The sequence below is a fragment of the Cupressus sempervirens genome, chromosome 2 (genome assembly GCF_028749045.1).
Source record: "Cupressus sempervirens isolate cs-2001-9-10 chromosome 2, ASM2874904v1, whole genome shotgun sequence".
Taxonomy (NCBI): domain Eukaryota; kingdom Viridiplantae; phylum Streptophyta; class Pinopsida; order Cupressales; family Cupressaceae; genus Cupressus; species Cupressus sempervirens.
Window position 1 is genome coordinate 579,147,897 of NC_143119.1, and position 19,059 is coordinate 579,166,955.

General features: G+C 34.3%; 1 protein-coding gene across 1 annotated transcript in view; it reads left to right on the top strand.

Annotated features, from left to right (window-relative positions):
• Positions 1 to 11,433: 11,433 nt before the first annotated feature.
• The window catches only part of LOC149574751 (WAT1-related protein At5g07050-like), a 108,478-nt gene continuing 100,852 nt past the window's right edge, over positions 11,434 to 19,059 (top strand). The window contains exons 1-2 of the mRNA XM_089814567.1: positions 11,434 to 11,848; positions 11,954 to 12,016. Coding sequence (XP_089670693.1) covers positions 11,643 to 11,848; positions 11,954 to 12,016 — 269 coding nt within the window. The 5' untranslated portion in view covers positions 11,434 to 11,642. The remainder of the gene's footprint in view (positions 11,849 to 11,953; positions 12,017 to 19,059) is intronic.

The following is a 19,059-nucleotide window of genomic DNA, read 5'->3' on the forward strand; positions in this document are numbered from 1 at the left end:
GGATCTAATTGTGGGATGAGCTTTAATATGTGACTAAGAATATAGTGTTGAATCTTTTGAGTGGAAAAACCAATAATGAACATGCCCCACCAATGTGCATGTAATATAGTATATGACTCTCTCTATGTTGTTTTCATCAAGTCGAGCAAAGCATGACCCCTCTTCTATCATAGTTATTGATTTTTACAAAATAAGGGGCATGTCAAGAGTAGGAGCTACTATAATAGGTGGATCAACCATATATTCCTTTATCTTTTCAAAGCTTTTCTGGTATAAGGAATCCCATTCGAAGTTGGTATCTTTACACAACAAGTATGTAAGAGGTTGGTAATTATATGAAAATTTTGAGATGAATCTTTGGAGTGATGATAACTTTCCTTTCAAGATGCATAATTTCTTGAGATTCCTAGGATGAGGTATTTTTATTATTTCCTTGAATTAATTGGGATTGATTTCTATGCCTTTTATGGATATTGTGATGCCCATGATATTTCTATATATTACTCCAAAGACACACTTCTTTGGATTGAGTGTCAATCCATAGTGGTAAATGAAATCAAATGCATATTCTATTGAGGATGTATGTCCTTGTATTTGATTTATCTAGGATATCATCCACATAAAGGATCTTATGAATCATGTCATAGAATATAGAAGTTGTGGCTCTTTGATATACGACTCCTACATTCTTTAGATTGAAAAATATCCTTTTATAGTATAAGTGATCCCACATAGTTGTAAATATTTACTTATGCAATAATAGATAGAGTAACAATCCATCACTGGAAAATCTCATGGCTAGTAGTGAGATCCACTACCATGTCAATGTTGGGTAGTGAGAAAGCATCTTTGGGAAATAATTTGTGAAGGTATCAAAAGTCTATTCATATCTTGAATTTTCTTACTAGTTTGTTGACTAGGACCATGTTATAGAGACCCATCTTAAGTATTTGATATCACAAATGATCTTTTATTGTAGGAGCTTTTCAATTTCTTCTTTAATCAATGCAGTTACCTTAAGGTATATTTTTTGAGCTTCTATTTGACTACTTTTGCATTATGATCAAATACAAGGTGATGAACTACTAGATTAGGTTCTACACTATACTTATGAGCATACAACCATGAAAAATAAATAATAGCGTCTTGGAGTAGTGTTATGAAATCATATGCTTTATCCTCTAATAAATCAGTTGAAATGTATGTGTATGTATACACTATTTTGTTCTTAGATTGACTTACCTTATTTCTTCAATTAAGATATATGAATTCATTGGTTTGTAATCATGAATAAGAGGAGGAGGAGACTCTACATCCTTTGGTGCCTCAAATAGGTCTTTACCAAAACCTACACCCTTTATTTTTACCTTTTTCAAAGTTAGAAAGTTCTCTAGAGGGGTTTTCACCAAAGGACCCTTCTTTTTAATTTTTATAAAATTTCCTTTTGTGGCTAAAGAATTACTCTTCCTCAAAGTATCAATTGAGGCATAGATTGTAGACATATTCCAAATCATGTTCCTGGTCATGTTGTTGCACAATTGCTTCCATGAATCTTAGGAGAACTTCCTCTGTTTGGAAAAAATCAATATGTGCAAGCTTATACGGTCCTAGTCTATGAGATGAGTGGAAGCTCAATGAGGTTAATATAAAGTTCAAAGAGGATGAAGTTTTGAAGGAAGATTTTTTCATCAATTATATCATCATAAGCTTTATTTTCTTCCTCGTTTAGAACTTTTTAAATTTCAATGACTTCTTGTGTAATATCAAAGGAGGTATATTGAAGTGCATTGATGTCCCCAGTTAGGGTTACATCAAACAAAGTCCTTGATTTATTGGTCTCTTAGTAGCTTCCAGTGGAGCTTTCATGTCATTTTGTTCATGGCCTAAACTGCCTCCTTAATAGTTTGATTTCTTAGTGGGTAACCTATGTAACTTGGGATATTTTCCTTATGTGTTATGAGGTAGTTCATATTTATGCAACCATTTGTTAATATCTAGATCCATTTCTATTTTTTTAAGATCTCATTGGATATGAATGTTGAGGAACCAATTCATCTAGGTTATAGTTTATCTTTTTTGGATTGGTCTTGATGTGATGAATGCCCTTAGGTGTGTGGATCAAGGGGATATTTTCTAATAATGAATGTATATGTTGATTTTTACTCATCACAACCCCTATTATTGGTATTGAATAAGGAAAGTGTAGATGTGAGGATATTTTATAGGTCACATTAAGGTCTTAAGGAACTTGAAACTAAGATTCTAATGCCTATAGATAGGAAATGTGTAGAATGTGGGAATGATGATTCTAATGCAGGACACTATTTGAAAGGCTGTGGATCAATTTGGATTGTGATTTCAGTGCCCACATGTGAAAATTTGATGTATTGATGAAACATGTAAGGAATGACCTTCATGGGATTGAACAATGGATGACCAAGGGGGATGTTGTATGGAAGGTCAAGATCAACATTATGGCATGCAATCTCTTAAATTTTTGGACCCAATTTGATAAGTAAAAAAAATGTACCCTTGGAGATACCCTCTAGGTTATTAGAAGCTTTGACTAGAATTTCCTTATTTATGAAATGTAGCTTACTATACCCCACCTATTTTCTAAATTTAAAGGTACATAAGTTTAGGTTCAAACCATTATGTATAACATGACCTATTTCATGGAAAAGTCTTTGACCATGACAATGATTCATAGGAAAAGATTATGATATGGTTTAATGGTTACCATATTAGAGGGTTCAAATCAAAGGCTACAAATGCAAATAGTTGTTCTACAAGGTTTTGGAGTTGAGTGACATTGATCTATCTATCGAGACATGTGATTCTTATAGGTATTTGTTTAGGATCTCTTGATGGACATGGGAAGTGTGAAGAAGATACAAAATGGAGATTTGGGTAGGGGTATTCCCAAGATGTTCCAAAAAATTATATTATGTACTAGAGGATGAAGCTATGGAACCACCAACAAAAAATATTCTACCTCATCTTGTAGTGATTGTATATTTACTACCTATCCCTTGAACATGGATCACATTAATAGAGGGCTCTACCTATTTGATGCAACCAAAAAATTATCATAATTGATGTAGGTTATGGTGTAGTCCTTTCCATAACCATAGTCACATTTTTTTCTTTTACCTTAGTTTTGTGTAGGTTGAGTTGTATTAGTAGAGCCTTTTCTTGAGTTGTGTTTATGAAACACAACCTAATATATCTAGAGGACTATATTGGGTGATGTTTGTGAGGTGGGGTAGATGTGATCTCTTTTTTGTCAATGAAATCTTGGATATAGTGTTCTAGTTTCATCAACTTCATAGTGGCATGTTCCTTGACATGGTGGTAGTCACAATACTCATCAAATTTGTACCATGTGCATTTTAGAGTTGACTTGTCAAATGGTTGAATCTACAAGTAGACAATTGAATTATCATTGTCAATTATGTAGAAGATGATGTGTAAGAATTTACCTATATGAGTGAATGTGCATTTCTAGTTGTTATGGATGTTTTCATTACATGGTCCTTAAGTGAATGATATAACATTGGCATATTGTGTCATTGGCCACAAACAAGAGGTTGTGGTGGTGTTGAAAATTCTATAAGAACTTGGACACACTTCATGTTGGTAGCTCCATTGGTGATAGAATTCTTGTACTTATTCTAGTAATAAAAGAAATCATTGTTGGATTGATCATTCTGCATCCCTTTATAGTGTTTGATTGCACCATCATCTAGTATTCTATTCTCGATGTATGTTCCCTTTTCTTGAATGTCTTTGTAGGCCTTGATACAATTTAGGTGTATGTAGTAAGCTAACTTGGGATACAAAGTGTCTTTGAAGATATTTTTAGATTCTTTTTGGGAGGTTGGAATGATAGTCTCATTATGAGGGCTTATTATCCATGTTACCTTTTGTGCCCTTCCTATTTACCTTATCACTACTCACTCAAAATCATGACCACATGGCTTGGATGACCCATGATGTGTGCAAACCACATACATATGTCCATGTGACATATAGTTCTCCCATGAATCTAGAAATATGCACAATGCCATTGGAGAATTACAAATTTTTACCCTACAATGTAACACCTAATTTCATCACCCATTAATGCCCAATTTCATCTTGGCAATTATATTGCTATTTGAAAAATTCATTTGGTCTTCTTCACAATTTGGGAACACTTATTTTCCATTATCTTAACATCTTTATTGCTATTATAATATATATATATTAAAGTATCCATTACATTATCTAGCTCCATATTTTTGTGAGATGGCTTATTTTTAGTCTCTTAGCTATCATTTCCTTCACTTCAATGAGTTTTGGCTCTATAATAGATGGGGGAGGGGAGTGTCTTGCATTTGATACTTCTTTATGTTTGATAGAATATCTCACTTCTTGATTAATATCCTAGTATTTTTATTACTTGTCTATTTTTATTTTCAGTTTTCTATCACCCATAGCTAGTTGTCTATTGAGGTGAAAACACCAAAAATAAGGCTCGACTACAAAAAATTCTTACACAACTCACAAAAATTTTCATTTTTAGTGCGTAGGTTTTCTTGAGGAAGGAATAAGATTCTTGGCTCCTTTCATTCATATCACTTTGTATTAGTGTAGTTTTTTGTATTTCCTAGTGGGTTATTTATTTTTTCCTATATTGCTAGGTTTTTCCTACACTTTTAATAATCTCACTTAGGTTAATAAAGCATGTCTTATTAGCTTAGTGGTTGTGAGGTGTCACCTTCCTACATGTGAACATCCATTAGCTATCTTGGGAAGATACTTTGCTAACTTTAGTCTAACAAATGGTTGCTCCTCATTGGTCAGTGTTGCCACCTCCTCCTTCTTCCTAGTCTATATAAGCATGCTACCTGGCTTGTATTTGTACTTGATTTATTTTTCATCCTCTTAATGTTATTTTTCTTTCAGAATTTGTATTACTCTCTTGGAGACTAACTCTATGTTTCTATTTTGATTTTTTATTATTTGAATTCATAGTTTAGATATCTATTCTTTGCACTAGTTTTCTAAGTTATTAGTCTTTTTAGATTCTAACATGGTATCAGAGTTATTCTATGTGCAAGAGCAGATTTTGGTTTCCTTATTTGAGAGATTTAGGGGGCTAATAAATCTTATTGTAGGTTTTTGAAAAACTCAATATGTTCTTCTCTTGCATCTTCGAATGATCTTGAGAATTAGAAAAGTTTGACAAAAACATTTTTGATCTCTTGGGTTTACACATGTGTTTTATGAAATCTAGGTGATTGTAGCATTTTTGGTTATATTGACAACATTTTTGGTTGTTGCAATGCATCTAGGAGGCTTGAGGAAGTCAAATTTGGCTCACTTCACCAAGATTGGAGATCATCATACAAGTTGCGAAACTAGGGTTGTATTCTCAAATCTGACAACCAACTTGCATATTTGGTGTTCTCAATCAATATTGTAGCTTCCAGCATGACATTGATTGACTTAGGTAGCTGATTCAACCTTTTCATGTCATCTTTTGGTTGTTGGGGTTGTTTCTTAGTTATTGGGGCCATTTTTTATTGTTAAAGACATATGATTTACACTATAGCTACATCTTCTATACATCAACAAGAAAAATGCTTTCTAGGTTTTTTTCATAGCACCAAAAACCCATCTGGGTATCTTTTAGTTTTTGCATGCAATTTGTATATTTTGCAGAACCAAGCACAAAAATCTACAACCATACCCCTCTACATTGGCAGTCGCAGATTTGAATGTAGTTTTCAAAAGCCTCATTCTTGCTCATATAGATTCCAATTTTGACAATTCTTGTTATGATCTTGGCTTTTTTTGTGCTCTATCTACTAGTGTAGTTTTTAAAAAAATTCATGCATAATTTTTTCAAAAATTGTAGATTCTCAGTTGTGACTTTGTACAGTTCTCATTTGAAAACTTTGGAGGATGATAAGTTTCTCATACGACCTCGTATCAAGGTGATTCTTTTTTTTGAAAGTGCATGATTTTTTGAGTAGATTGTAGTGGTGGTATTTGTTTCCTTGACTATTGTGCCAAAGTCACACTTTTAGCATATGCTCTTTATAAGGGTTTTGTAATGCATTGAAATCAAGACCACTTAGTATTTCCTGCTAGTGGTAGTTGTAAATGCACTAATATAAAGTTCCAAATCATATTTCTTTTGGGGGATTCTTTGATTGAGTAAAAATGGGGGGCATTGTCGTGGTTGGGTTCTCTTCTTTTTAGCATTTCTTCTCTATATTTCTTTGACATGGATCAAACAAATATGCCCATCCTAACTCTATACAATTACTTTGAGTGGAAATCATGCATGAAAATTCACTTAAGGAAAGCTGGATTAAATAGGATAACTATGAGACTTGAAACTGAACCTGACAAAGATGAAGATAAGCCTAAGTGGTTTAACAAATGCGATGAGGCATATGGAACAATGTGTTTGTCTATTTCTCCTTATTTTATATTTTACATTGAGTCTTTGGATAGACCATGTGAAAAATGGACAAAGCTAGAAACACTATTTGGCACACAAGATTCAATGAGGGGTCACATGTTGGAAAATGAACTAATTAGTTTAAGTCCAAGAAATTTCAATAGAATCCAAGATTTCTTCACTAAATTGAAATCACCAAGGCTGTAGTTAAAACAATGTGGAATTGAAAAGAAAGATGAACAACTAATTCTTATTATTCTCTCTAAGTTCAAAATATTTTGTGTTTGTCTCTACCTTCTATGCTACTAAGGGTGCACTTAGTACTCAATTCACCATACCATCTTTAGATGATTTTGTTTTGAATCTCACTCGAGAACATGAAAAGCTAATCTAGATGGGCACTTTTAAGTCCTCTAAGTCACATGTCTTGGCTACCAATCAAGGCACAAAAGAACAAAAAGGATAACGTAGTAACAATGATAGTAAGGATAAGAAATAAAATAATAGCAAGGAGAAGAAGGATTAGATACCGGTTGCTTCAAAAACAACTATTGATACCCCATCTTCCAAGGGCGATAAGCCTAAGAAAGAAAAGGTCCAATGTACTCGTTGTAAAAGACTTGATCATGATGAACATAAATGTTTGAAAAAAAAAATTGATCACTTGACGGACATTCTTGAGAAGAATAATATCAGTGTTCTTGAATCTATCAAAAAAAGTTCAAACGAATGGTCTAATAAGGCAAAAGAAAATAGAAAGGGGAAGGGAAAGGGCAAGGCCCTTGTTGTAGTTTCTTCCTCACCATCCACTTGGGTTCTTGATTTGGGTGCTTTGCACCACATGGCTTCATCTAAGGAACAAATTATATCCCTGGAGCTATGTACTATGCCTTCTATTTTGATGGGTGATGACACTCCTATTGAGGTGTGTGGGAGAGGGCCTATTGATATGGGGGATGGCACATTCCATGATGTTCTTTGTGTACCTTCATTATTAACTAATCTCTTATCGGTATACCAGATCACTCCCACAGGTTTAGGCAAGCAGGTTGAGTTCACTCCTAATTAAGTGGAGATATGTGAATTGCATAGTGACTCTACAGTTGCAATTGGGAGAGATCATCAATCATGACTCTATCTATTTTCTCACTTTGTTCTTGATCCTCTGTTGATTGTTTTGCTCACTCACTCCAATGATGTGAGTAAATTATGGCATGAGCGGTTTGGCCATCTTAACTTTTCTACTTGCATCAACATAACCACCAAAGCATGGTCATAGTGTTGCCTTCAGTTTAGTTCTCAGGTGGTGTTTGCCAAGGTTGCATTCTTGGTAAGAATTCTAAGGAAAAGTTTGACAAAAGTAAGGCATGGAGAGCTTCATAGATACTAGAGTTAGTTCATAGTGATTTGGCTGGTCCATTTCAGCATCCTTCTTTCAACAGGGCCTGATATGTCCTCCCATTCATTAATGAATTTTCTCAATATACTTGGGTGTACTTTCTCAAACAAAATTCAAATATATTTGATCATTTTCAAGACTTCAAAACTTTTGTAGAGAAGTAATCCAGGAAAGCCATCAAAGTTTTGCACACAAACAATAGTGGTGAGTATGTTGATGACTTACTGATCACAAGAAGCTCTTCACCCACCATTAAGGCTATCAAAGTTGTCTTTTAGGATAGTTTTTTGATGACTCACTTGATCTTGTTGCATTACTTTCTTGGGATTGAGATATCTTTTAGTCTCCTTCCAAGATCACCATCACATAGTCCAAGTATGCTCTAGATTTACTCTTGAGGTTTCATATGGCTAATTGTAAGCCTACTCTAACTCCCTTCCTTTCTAGAGTCAAACTTGAGGCTCAATTTTCTTCTCCACTTGTTGATGGCACCTTGTACCGACAACTTGTTGGGAGTCTCATTTATCTGACTCATATAAGACCCAACATATCATATGCTATAGGCATGGTCTCTTGATTCATGTAGGAGCCTCATGAGCTACAATGGTAAGTAGCCAAGTAGATCCTTCACTACATTCAGGGTTCTCATAGTTATGGGATTCACTATGCAACAGGTATTAAGCTTGATTTGGTGGGCTACACAAATTCAGATTAGGTGGATGATTCTCAAGATCATGAGTCTACTTCAGGTTATAGCTTCTCACTTGGTTCAGGTCCTATTTGTTGGTCGAGCAAAAAGTAGTTTTCTATTGCTCTATCTTATACTAAGGTTGAGTATTGGGGGGCTATGAATGCCGCCACTAAGGCTATTTGGCTTCAACATTGTCTCACTGAGTTTGGTACCTAGATCAAATGACCATCAGTCATAATTTGTGATAACTAGAGTGCCATTTAGATCTCATGGAATCTGGTCCATCATCAATAGACCAAACACATAGAGATCCACATGCACTACATCTGGGAGCTCATCCATGGTCATGTCATTGAACTTCACTATTGTTTGACTTTCAAGCAGTTTGTTGATATCTTCACCAAACCCTTCACTAAGAGCAAGTTCCTTCATTTGCAACCTTTGCTAGGGGTACGAGATGCTTCATCTTTTGGGGGGGCCTCTTCCTCTCACTCGGAGTCTTGACTTTTTGGGGAGTGTCTTTTCTCTCTCTTTTGGGGGACTTTTATGTACATGGGTACCTCATCAGGCCCGACTTTTTGGGACCCATTTCTACATCCACCTAAGCTTCACTTATGGGGGGGTGTTAGTGTAGTTTTTTATTTCCTAATGGGTTATTTATTTTTTTCCTATATTGCTAGGTTTTTCTTACACTTTTAATAATCTCACTTAAGTTAATAAAGCATGTCTTATTAGGTGAGTGGTTGCAAAGTGTCACCTTCTTACATGTGAGCATCCATTAGCTATCTTGGGAAGATACTTTGCTATCTTTAGTCTGATAGATGGTTGCTCCTCATTGGTCAGTGTTGCCACCTCCTCCCTCTTCCTAGTCTATATAAGCATGCTACTAGCTTGTATTTGTACTTGATTTCTTTTGCATCCTCTTAATGCTATTTTGCTTCCAGCATTTTCATTACTCTCTTGGAGACTAACTCTATGTTGCTATATTGATTTTGTATCATTTGCATTCATAGTTTAGATATCTATTCTAATTAATCTTTTCAAATTCTAAGACTTTGATCTTCCTTAGACTGTGAGTTTATTCTATCATCCTTGTCATTTCAGTATAGTTGTAAAGTTACATAACCCATTTATTTCTTGCATTATTGTCCTTTACTTTTCACAAACTCACTAGTACCAAATTATTTTAGTTATCTTAGAATTCACACCTTGAACTTTTTACTCTATATCTAGTAGATGAACCTATGCTACACATATGTCTTACATCCATGATTTTTTCCTTGACCCACATGGGTGTTCAAGATAGTAAGAATGCATATTTTAGTCTTTATGTTATGTGAGCTACACTTTCTTTTTTGTAGTTAAAATATCATTATTAGTCAGTAGCATTTAGTTATTTAAGTTTTTCACATTTCATATCTTAGTTGTCTTTAATATTTTATTGATTCATCTTTCACGATCTCCTAATTCACCAAAACATAGTGAGGTGACACAAGGGATGGTTTATCCCTTGAGACTATAATTAGTCTTGAGGTGAGTTACATTTTTCTTCTCCACAATAATCTTATGAATATTGGAGGAAATAAAAAGTGGAGAAACAATTTTTAAGGTCATGTTCTTACTCCAGATAACACTAGTATATTATTGAAGATCACAAGGAGGATTGAAGAAAGTCAGATTAAGGTGTGAGGATCAATGATAGAGTATAATGTTTCTCACATAAAGAAACCATTGAGCTAAAATAAGCTTCAAAGCTCTCAAGAAGATAGATATATTTCTAGAGGATAAATAGAAACAACTCTTGGCTACCTTAAAAAACTTGTGATATTTGTTTCCTTGGTTATTACTAAATATATATTTTTCAAGTTTTCAAATTTGACTTTGATGTGTTTGTCCCTCAACGAATGATATTATTTGGATTTTTCATCTATTTCCAAGTGCAAAAATCCTTACAAGTCATCGAAAACTTCATTGATTTGTACTATGACGGTATATTTTTGCATTTTGTACTTTATCTCATGAAATTCAAGTCTACCATAGGCATTTTGATGCCTAAAGAATCTTGGAAGCTAACAAAATGCTAGACAAGACCACATCAATGCACACAAATATACAAATTGACAATTCTTATGAAAAATTAAGATTTAAAGATGTTTCAATGAACCTACACCAATTTCTTCAAATAAACCACACAAATTATTACTTTTAAAAAGGAAATTATTAGATAAAATCCTAATATCAGTGATAGATGTTAATGTAAGTTAGTAGATTGATTCTTATATTTCATAAGATTATGATTGAGATAAGTAATCAATTTAAATTTAAAAAAATTGAATTTCATATATTATTCATAAAACTTTAAAATATATCAATCTTCTAACTTGATTGGATTCTCAAGAACCTTTAATACATCCAATAAGAAAAGAGCTTTAAATTAAAAGAAGAGCTTGTATTGACCATTACTCTCACCACCTCAACACACCCAATAATTTCTAATGTTTATAGACATATCTCATTTTCAGTGGCAAAGGACAATGACTACCATCAAACTCTCCAATGTTTATAGACATATCTCATTTTAGTGGCAAAGGACAATGACTACCATCAAACTCTCTATCACAAACACTTATACATTTTAAAGGATATCCTAATGGCAAGAGAGGTAGGATGGTGACGACCATCAAATTCTCTATCAGGGACACTTCACACAAATACCTATTTCTTACACTTCATAATTGAAAGTAATGGAAGACGGATATTTGTCAAATCATGTACAAAGTGCCAAGCTTATTGCGCCACTGAACTCCACAAGAAACAAAACGAAAACTGCTCCCTCAATGTTTATGAGCACGTATATCATCTCCCACTTTAACCTAATGATAAAACGTGCATATTGTCAAATTGTGGGCACCCATTCTCTCACTCAGATAAAATACTTTTTGTTTTGATGAAGAAACCAAAATCAAAACAATGTATGCAATTATCTTAATTCCTTATCACCACCCTCCAAGAATTCCTTCTGTACGACCATAAATCAGGGGAATGACATTATTTCCGTATTAATTATAGTTGTAAATTTACTTGGGCTTTTCAAAATGGGATTCAAAAGCTTGTGTTATTCCCCGGCCCTGCAAAAATCAAAGCCATATATTGCAGTGATAATCACTCAATTTCTGAACGCTGGCTCAAATGTTATTAGTAAAGTTGCTCTTAATAGAGGAATGAATCCCTTTGTTTTGGGTGTTTACAAACATGCGATTGCTACTTTGGTATTGGCCCCCTTTGCTTTTCTCTTTGAAAGGTGAGCTTTCAAAGCTATCATACAAGATTCTATTTCTTGACAGTCTGAAATTTCCGCCATTAATGGCTCTCTGTGAAAGCTTGAATTCTCTTGAATGCACTGCAGGAAGAAGCCTCCAAAGATGACCCTCTCTTTTGTTTGCCAAATTCTAATGACAGGAATGGTGGGGTTAGTATAATCTTATTTTATCGCTACTGTCATATGATAAATATGGAACAAGTATTCATTTCTGTTTTTTTTTTATCAATTCTTAATGCTATAATCATATTTTAAATTTAAAATGAGTCATTTACAAACTTCATTCTTATGGTTATCATTGTGTGATATATATAAAATGAACATTCATTTATGGATATTATTTAAATTAATATTATCTTCTTTTTGAGATTATCATTATACGTTACATCTGAAATAGATTTTTGGGATTAGTATAATCTCTCCTCTTATTGCTATTGGTTTAATCTTCTTTCTTATTGCTACTGTTATGTGTTAAATATGAATTGAACATTTATAGTTTTTATTTTGTGTGGTTAGTATAATCTTATTTTTTGTTGTTATTATTGTGTATGAAAATTCATATGAACATACACTCATGACAATCATTCATGACTATTATTATTTATATTGATATAATTCTCTTTTTCAATCCGATCATTATTTTATAAGTTAAATATTAAAATGAGGATTAATTCATGTGTATTATTTTGTATTATATTTTTTTTTATTGTTATCATTATGCATTAAATCTGAAAAAGAATTAATTCATGAATATTTTTGAAGTTACTATAATCTTCTTTTTTATTGCTATCATTATGATTATATATGAAACAACAATTCATTCATGACGTGTATTTTTAGTACTTTTTTTAAATTTGTACAAAAATTTTAACTTAATAATTTCTATAAAATACTTTTCTATGATTTGAATTATTTTAATTCTTATATGGGCCGATTAGTTTTTAAGAGTTTTTTTTTTTTCAGTTGAAACTTTATATATCATTTAACTTAGATTGTAAGACATGATATACTTTTTAAGATTTTTAATATTATATTTTTTTATGGGTAAATGGCCAAAGCCTTGTATATTATATTAGTAAGAATAAATGAGAAGTTACAAAGTTCTCCATGGCACTAGTAGGAAAGAACGAGGTAAGAAAACCTCTAGTCTTGTTCGGGACCAAGGTCCTAAATAAAATACAAATGTAAAAGGAGCATACCCCAATATAGATATTTATAAAATATTTTCTTCCAAAATTATGCATTATTTGATTTGTTCTCTTCTACAATATATCATGTGCTTAAATATTTGTTTATTGTGTGGTCAAGGAGGACCTTAGAATCCCAAACTCCTTGCATCAAATGAGCTATATCAAGAGAAAGAGCTTGCTAAAATTTGTATGGTAAAACACAACTAGCTTCCATTTGGGTGTTAGTAGTTAGTGCCAAAAAAATATAATTAATCAATATGAATAAAGATTAAAATATAACCAAGGGACTAGCCAGAAAACCTTAGTGATACCCAGCACCATATTGATGAAAAGTTAATCATAACAATGAAAAGATTGAGAGGAAAACCTATCACCATAGCATTAAAGGAACCTTGCAACCAGAGGGAGGGAAACAACAATACCGCCAAAATGAAAATAGAGCCATGGCTAAGCAATAAACAAGAGGAACAATAAAAATTGATGGGGCTAATGAGTAGAATGAAAACCAAAGAAAATGAAAGACACCAGCATGCATTCCATGATTTATTACTGTTGTTGTCCTATAAAATAATTGTTACATGATATGAACTTAGTAAATAAAGAAGAAACAATCTAAAAGAGAAACTACATGTCACACGAACCCATTCTAGGGCACCTAAGATCTATAGGGAAGCATCAAAGACAAGCAGCCAAAATGGTGACATATGTCACCATCTTGGGACAACTTAAGGACTCGAAGCCTACTAAAAGACAAGCTCCCAGAATAGTGACACATGTCACCATTCCAGAGCTCCAAGACTACCAAGGGAATGAAAGAGGAAAAAATCTTAGAAAGGTGACAAATGTCACCAAACTGGGGAACCTTGGAACCGAAAGGAAAAAACAAGGGGAAGATCTTGGAAGGGTGACACGTGCCACCAATTTGGAAGCTCCTTAGAGTAACGAAGATAAAAGGGGAAAGACTCTCAGAAAGATGACACATGTCTCCAATCTAGGGGTCCTAGGAAAAGCAGGCTTCTATTAGGGAAAGCCCTTGGTATCAAGCCAAGTGGAAGGAGAAAAAGCAGAGAGGAAGACTACAAGGCCACTAGCACAATGGGACCCAAGTCTTGTATGGGGCACAGAAGAAAGACTAAGGAGGATGCTTGATGAAATTAGAGAAGGACAAGTGGCAGATTTTCAGAGCTTACCTAAAAGTTTTGGATACGAAATACAAATGAGCTCGAAATGAAGTGGATCATGCCACATGGATGGCCCAGATGCAATTGCAGAAAGCAATAGGGCCACTTGCACAGTGGGACCCATATGTAAAATGAGCAAGAATAAAAGGTAGGACACAAAAAAGATGACAACACTAGGAGGATAGGTGTCTAATTTCTGGGTCCTCCTTCCACTTGTTGGATACTAAGTTTCATAAAGCCCCGATATGCATCAAATTATGGCATGTAGCCCGTAATCCTCTTCATTAATTTGACCATTGAAACTAGGTACCAAATTTTTGAAATGAATCAAGACCATCGATGAAAGAATAGTCGATGGTTTAGATTCAATTGTGGACCAAATATTAAAACAAAAGGCTAAAATATGCCCAAAATTAGGACATGAGTCCTTTGACTAACATTTGGCCATAGATACAAAGGAGTGATCGAAGGTCAAGACTTAATTATAGGCCAATTTTAGGGATGAGATATCTAAAGACTACAAGCCTCCATAATAGTTACAACTATACTTTTTCTTCTTGATAAAGTTAGATAGCAGTTTTCACTACTTAATGTGCCTTATCTAAAGAATATATTGCAATCTATGAAAGCCCAAAATGTAAAATGGGGATTGGTGGTTCAAGCCACCATGGGTAAAAAGGAAGGTTATAATAGATCCTAGGGAATACATTAAGATGGCCTAAGGGAGAGTAAACATGTACAGTAAGAAGTATAGACCTCTAATGCATGAAACATGCAAATGTTGGAGTCCATCCTAATTCTAAAGCTATACAAAAAGCTAAAAACTCTAAGCTGAAGTGGTCATAAAAGACATAGAGCTAAGTATTTAAAAACTTGGGATCGAAGGATCTAGAAAAGCTCAAAAAATGTTATGATTAAAATGCATAGTTGAATATGACCTTTCACCACCAAGATTGGCACTTACTTTTATGATTTTAGAAATGATTATTAATTAAACTCCTAAGGATATTGATTGCAATACTCAAGGAATGATTGATATAAATATATTAATGATAAAGGATAGTGTTAGTTCAAGAGTTTATAGGGTTTTTTAAATATTAATATATCCTCACCATCTACTCCTTTGTTTGCCAAATAATCTATTTTTTTATTACCTTCTATGAATATATGTTGAATTCTAGTTTCTTCTATAATGTCATATAGTTTAAGAACTTCTAATTTCTAATTCAAAACCCAATTTGGAGTTTTACTTTTTCTTAAGGTATTGTGAACAATTTGGGAATCCCCTTCTATTATTAGTTTCTTAGTTCCTAGACTTATATACTTAGTTGTAGTCCTTCTTGAAGGGCTTCCAGTTCTGCTAAATTATTTGTAATAATCCCTATTGATCTAGCTCTTTTAGTGATCCATTTCCTAGAATAGGTATTAATGATACATCCTATTCCTAATTTTTTGAGGTCCCCCCTTGATGCTCCATCAAAGTTCGATTTGGACCATCATTTTGATGGCAGATCTCATTTGTAATTGTTCCTTGCTTCTTGACTGCTCTTGTTATATACTAATGGTGGATTGATAATATTTCTCTAATTTATTTTTATTTTACCATCACATTTTGTGAAGGATCCTTCCTCTTTTATTGTTTTCCTTAGTGACTATTCATGACTTCTATAATACTTGCTTCTGTTTTGTTAAGTAATGTTGCTATATTCATTTCCGACTCACAAAAAATCTTCTTATTCCTTTCTTTACAGATTTTCCACATTAGAATGGATGGGCTAATGTTCCAAATTTTTTCATATATATTAAATGAGCCACCATTAGGCCAACCTATCAAATGGCTCTCTAGGTTTCTTGATTGTGGTGATGTCAAGCAAAGCTTTTGTCGAAGCCATTCCCAACATTCTTTTGCGTACGAACATTGATATAATAGATCTTTTGTTGACTCACTTTCTTCTTTACATAAATAACATCTTGAAGGTCCCTCAATAACTATTTTCCTAAGTCTATCTGTTGTTAATATCCTATTTTGAAGTGTTGCCCAGAGGAAAATTTTTGCTTTTGGTAGGCAAGCTAAGTCCCAACATTAATAGTGTATTTTTAATATTATATTTTACAATTTAAATTTTTCATTCAATTGAAAATATTATATATACTTATCTTATACAATCTTTTAATAAATACTATTATATATATTATTATTATTAAAATACTATATAATAATTTTACTACTTTAAATATTCTATGTAGTATGAAAATTAAATTTATACTAAAACTAATGGAAAGTATTAAACCATTATATGACACTTCTAATGTGGAGTTAATATAATCTTGTTTCTTATTGCTCTTGAAATGACCATTCATTTATAGATATTTGTAGGATATTTTCACAATTAGTATTAGTATTTAGCTACTTTATTATTGTTGTCATTATGAAATAAATCTGAAATTAGAATTCATTAATGTTTATTTTAAGATTAATATAATCCCCTATTCTTGATTTTTTTAAAGATTAATAAAAAATTGTTTTATTTTACTATAATTATAATTTATATATGCAAAAAGAGGGGTAAAAATTTATTAAGACAGAAAGAAATACAACAAGGAGAGCTCAACAAGGAGCTCGATCCTAAGCAACAAGATCATCAAATTCTTGCACCATCTCAAAGGACAGTTGCCTCCTATCCCTAATATTCCAACCCGGATCATGACTAGATGCCCATTTGGCCAAACAATCAGTAGTTCTATTCCATTCACGAGGAATATACGTGAACCTAATGAATTGAAAAGAGGAAGAGAAGAAAAGAATCTGCTTAACAACAGTGGCCAGCTGCCAACTAACATCCTCAAGCTCTTGCGAAGAAAGCATGTTCACCACCACCTGGGAATCAGACTCACGGATAATTTTACTCCATCCCCGCAAGCAACACTGTTCCACAACATATAAAATAGCCTAAGCTTCCATGAGATTGTTAGTATAATCACCCTTATGAACTAAGAAGAAAAATTTAACATCCCCAGAACTACAACGAGCCACTCCGCCAATACCAGCCGGACCAGGATTCCCACGGGAAGAACCATCAGTGTTAATTTTCAGAACTCCATAGGGAGGAGGAGTCCAGTGCCAATCTCGGTTAACCCCAACCCTTCCTCTGATGGTGAAGCTGCCTGGACATAGAAGCAAACCTATGAGCTACAGCCCCATCCTGCAGATGAAAATTGAGGCGATTACAGATAGCAAGATCAACCGGATCCATACCCCCATCAAGCTCACACTTCACAAGAATAGTTTCCTGAAGAGAATGTGATATTTTCCACCAAAGATGCAAAACACCAAGCCGAACATCTTGGAATATGCGACAATTCCTCTCCAACCAAATATGCCAAAGTATGAAAGATGGGCCAACAATCCAAGTAGCATGGAGAAAAGAAGACTTGGAGGGAGCAGTACCCAAGCGGGCCCAAAACTCAGGCAAAGAGGAAGCATGCCGACAAGAGCAACCCCAAGCGCTCCACCAAAGGTGCCATATCTAAGTAGAATAGGAGCAATGGAAGAACAGATGGGAGATAGACTCCTCTCCATTACCACACAAAACACAATAAGAGGGGCCCTGAAATCCATGTTTACAAAGATTATCCCAGGTGAGACAACGGTTGTGAGCCACTAGCCACATGAAAAAATTGCACTTGGACCAAGAAACTTTATTCCAAACTTGCTTCCACCAAGGGACCTCAGCATCCCCAAATAATTGTCTAGTTATCTCCTGATACCCAGCAGAGACATGATATTTACCAGACAAGGTACCGCCCCAAGCCAAAACATCTGGACCAAGAAAAGAAGAACACTCTCTAGAGGCCAAAATTTGAGAAAGCTCCTGACGATCCATGTCTGTACTGCCAGGAGGCCAATCAGAAGAATGCTTCCATCTGTAACCAACAACAGGTCCCAATTGATAAGGAGTCTTGTAATGAGCCACTTTATCCCATCCAGCGGCAAGAAAAGAGTCACAAAGAGGCTGAAGATGAGGGTATATGGATAAAATGGAAGGGAATCCATCCCAAGAATCAGACCAAAACAAAGCCTAAGAACCTCCTTTACATATCCAAAATAGACCCCTCTTTACCAACATCACACCTGTCTTCAAAGTATGCCAAACCGTTGAGCCATGGCCTTCAAGAGGAAGTGCAGAAACAGAGCAAGGATCAGCACCATGAAAATATTTATGAGTGATAATATGAGCCCAAAGTTGATGTTGTCCAGAGCACCATCGCCAATAAAGTTTAGCAGCCAAAGCTTGACTACTCAATAGAGCAGATCGAAGACCGAGACCACCCTCCTTTTTAGGCCTACAAACAGTTGCCCAATTAACCAGGCTCCATTTAGTACTACACGAATTACCACTCCAAAGGAATTGTTGAGAAAGAGCATCAAACTCCTTGAGAAAGTAAATAGGTGTAGCCTGAACCATGCTTCGATAAGTAGGAAGAGCTTGGATAACAGCTTGAAGAAGAGTAACCCAGGCAGCAGTAGAAAGCCATCTATGAGTCCAATGATTTACCTTATCCTGAAGCTTGGTAATCAAATTTTGCCAGAAGAGACGTGGTTGCCTGGAAACAGCAATAGGGATGCCAAGATAAGTCAAAGGAAGTGATCCTATCTGAAACTGTAGGATACCAACAATCCTGTGCTGAATAGAATCAGGAGTGTTAAAAAAGTAAATGGAAGATTTGTGCTCATTAACTTTCTGGCCTGAACCTGCCAAATAAACGTCCAAAGCATGTTGAAAGGCTTCAGCTTCCTTGATCCTAGCAAGACCAACAAGAG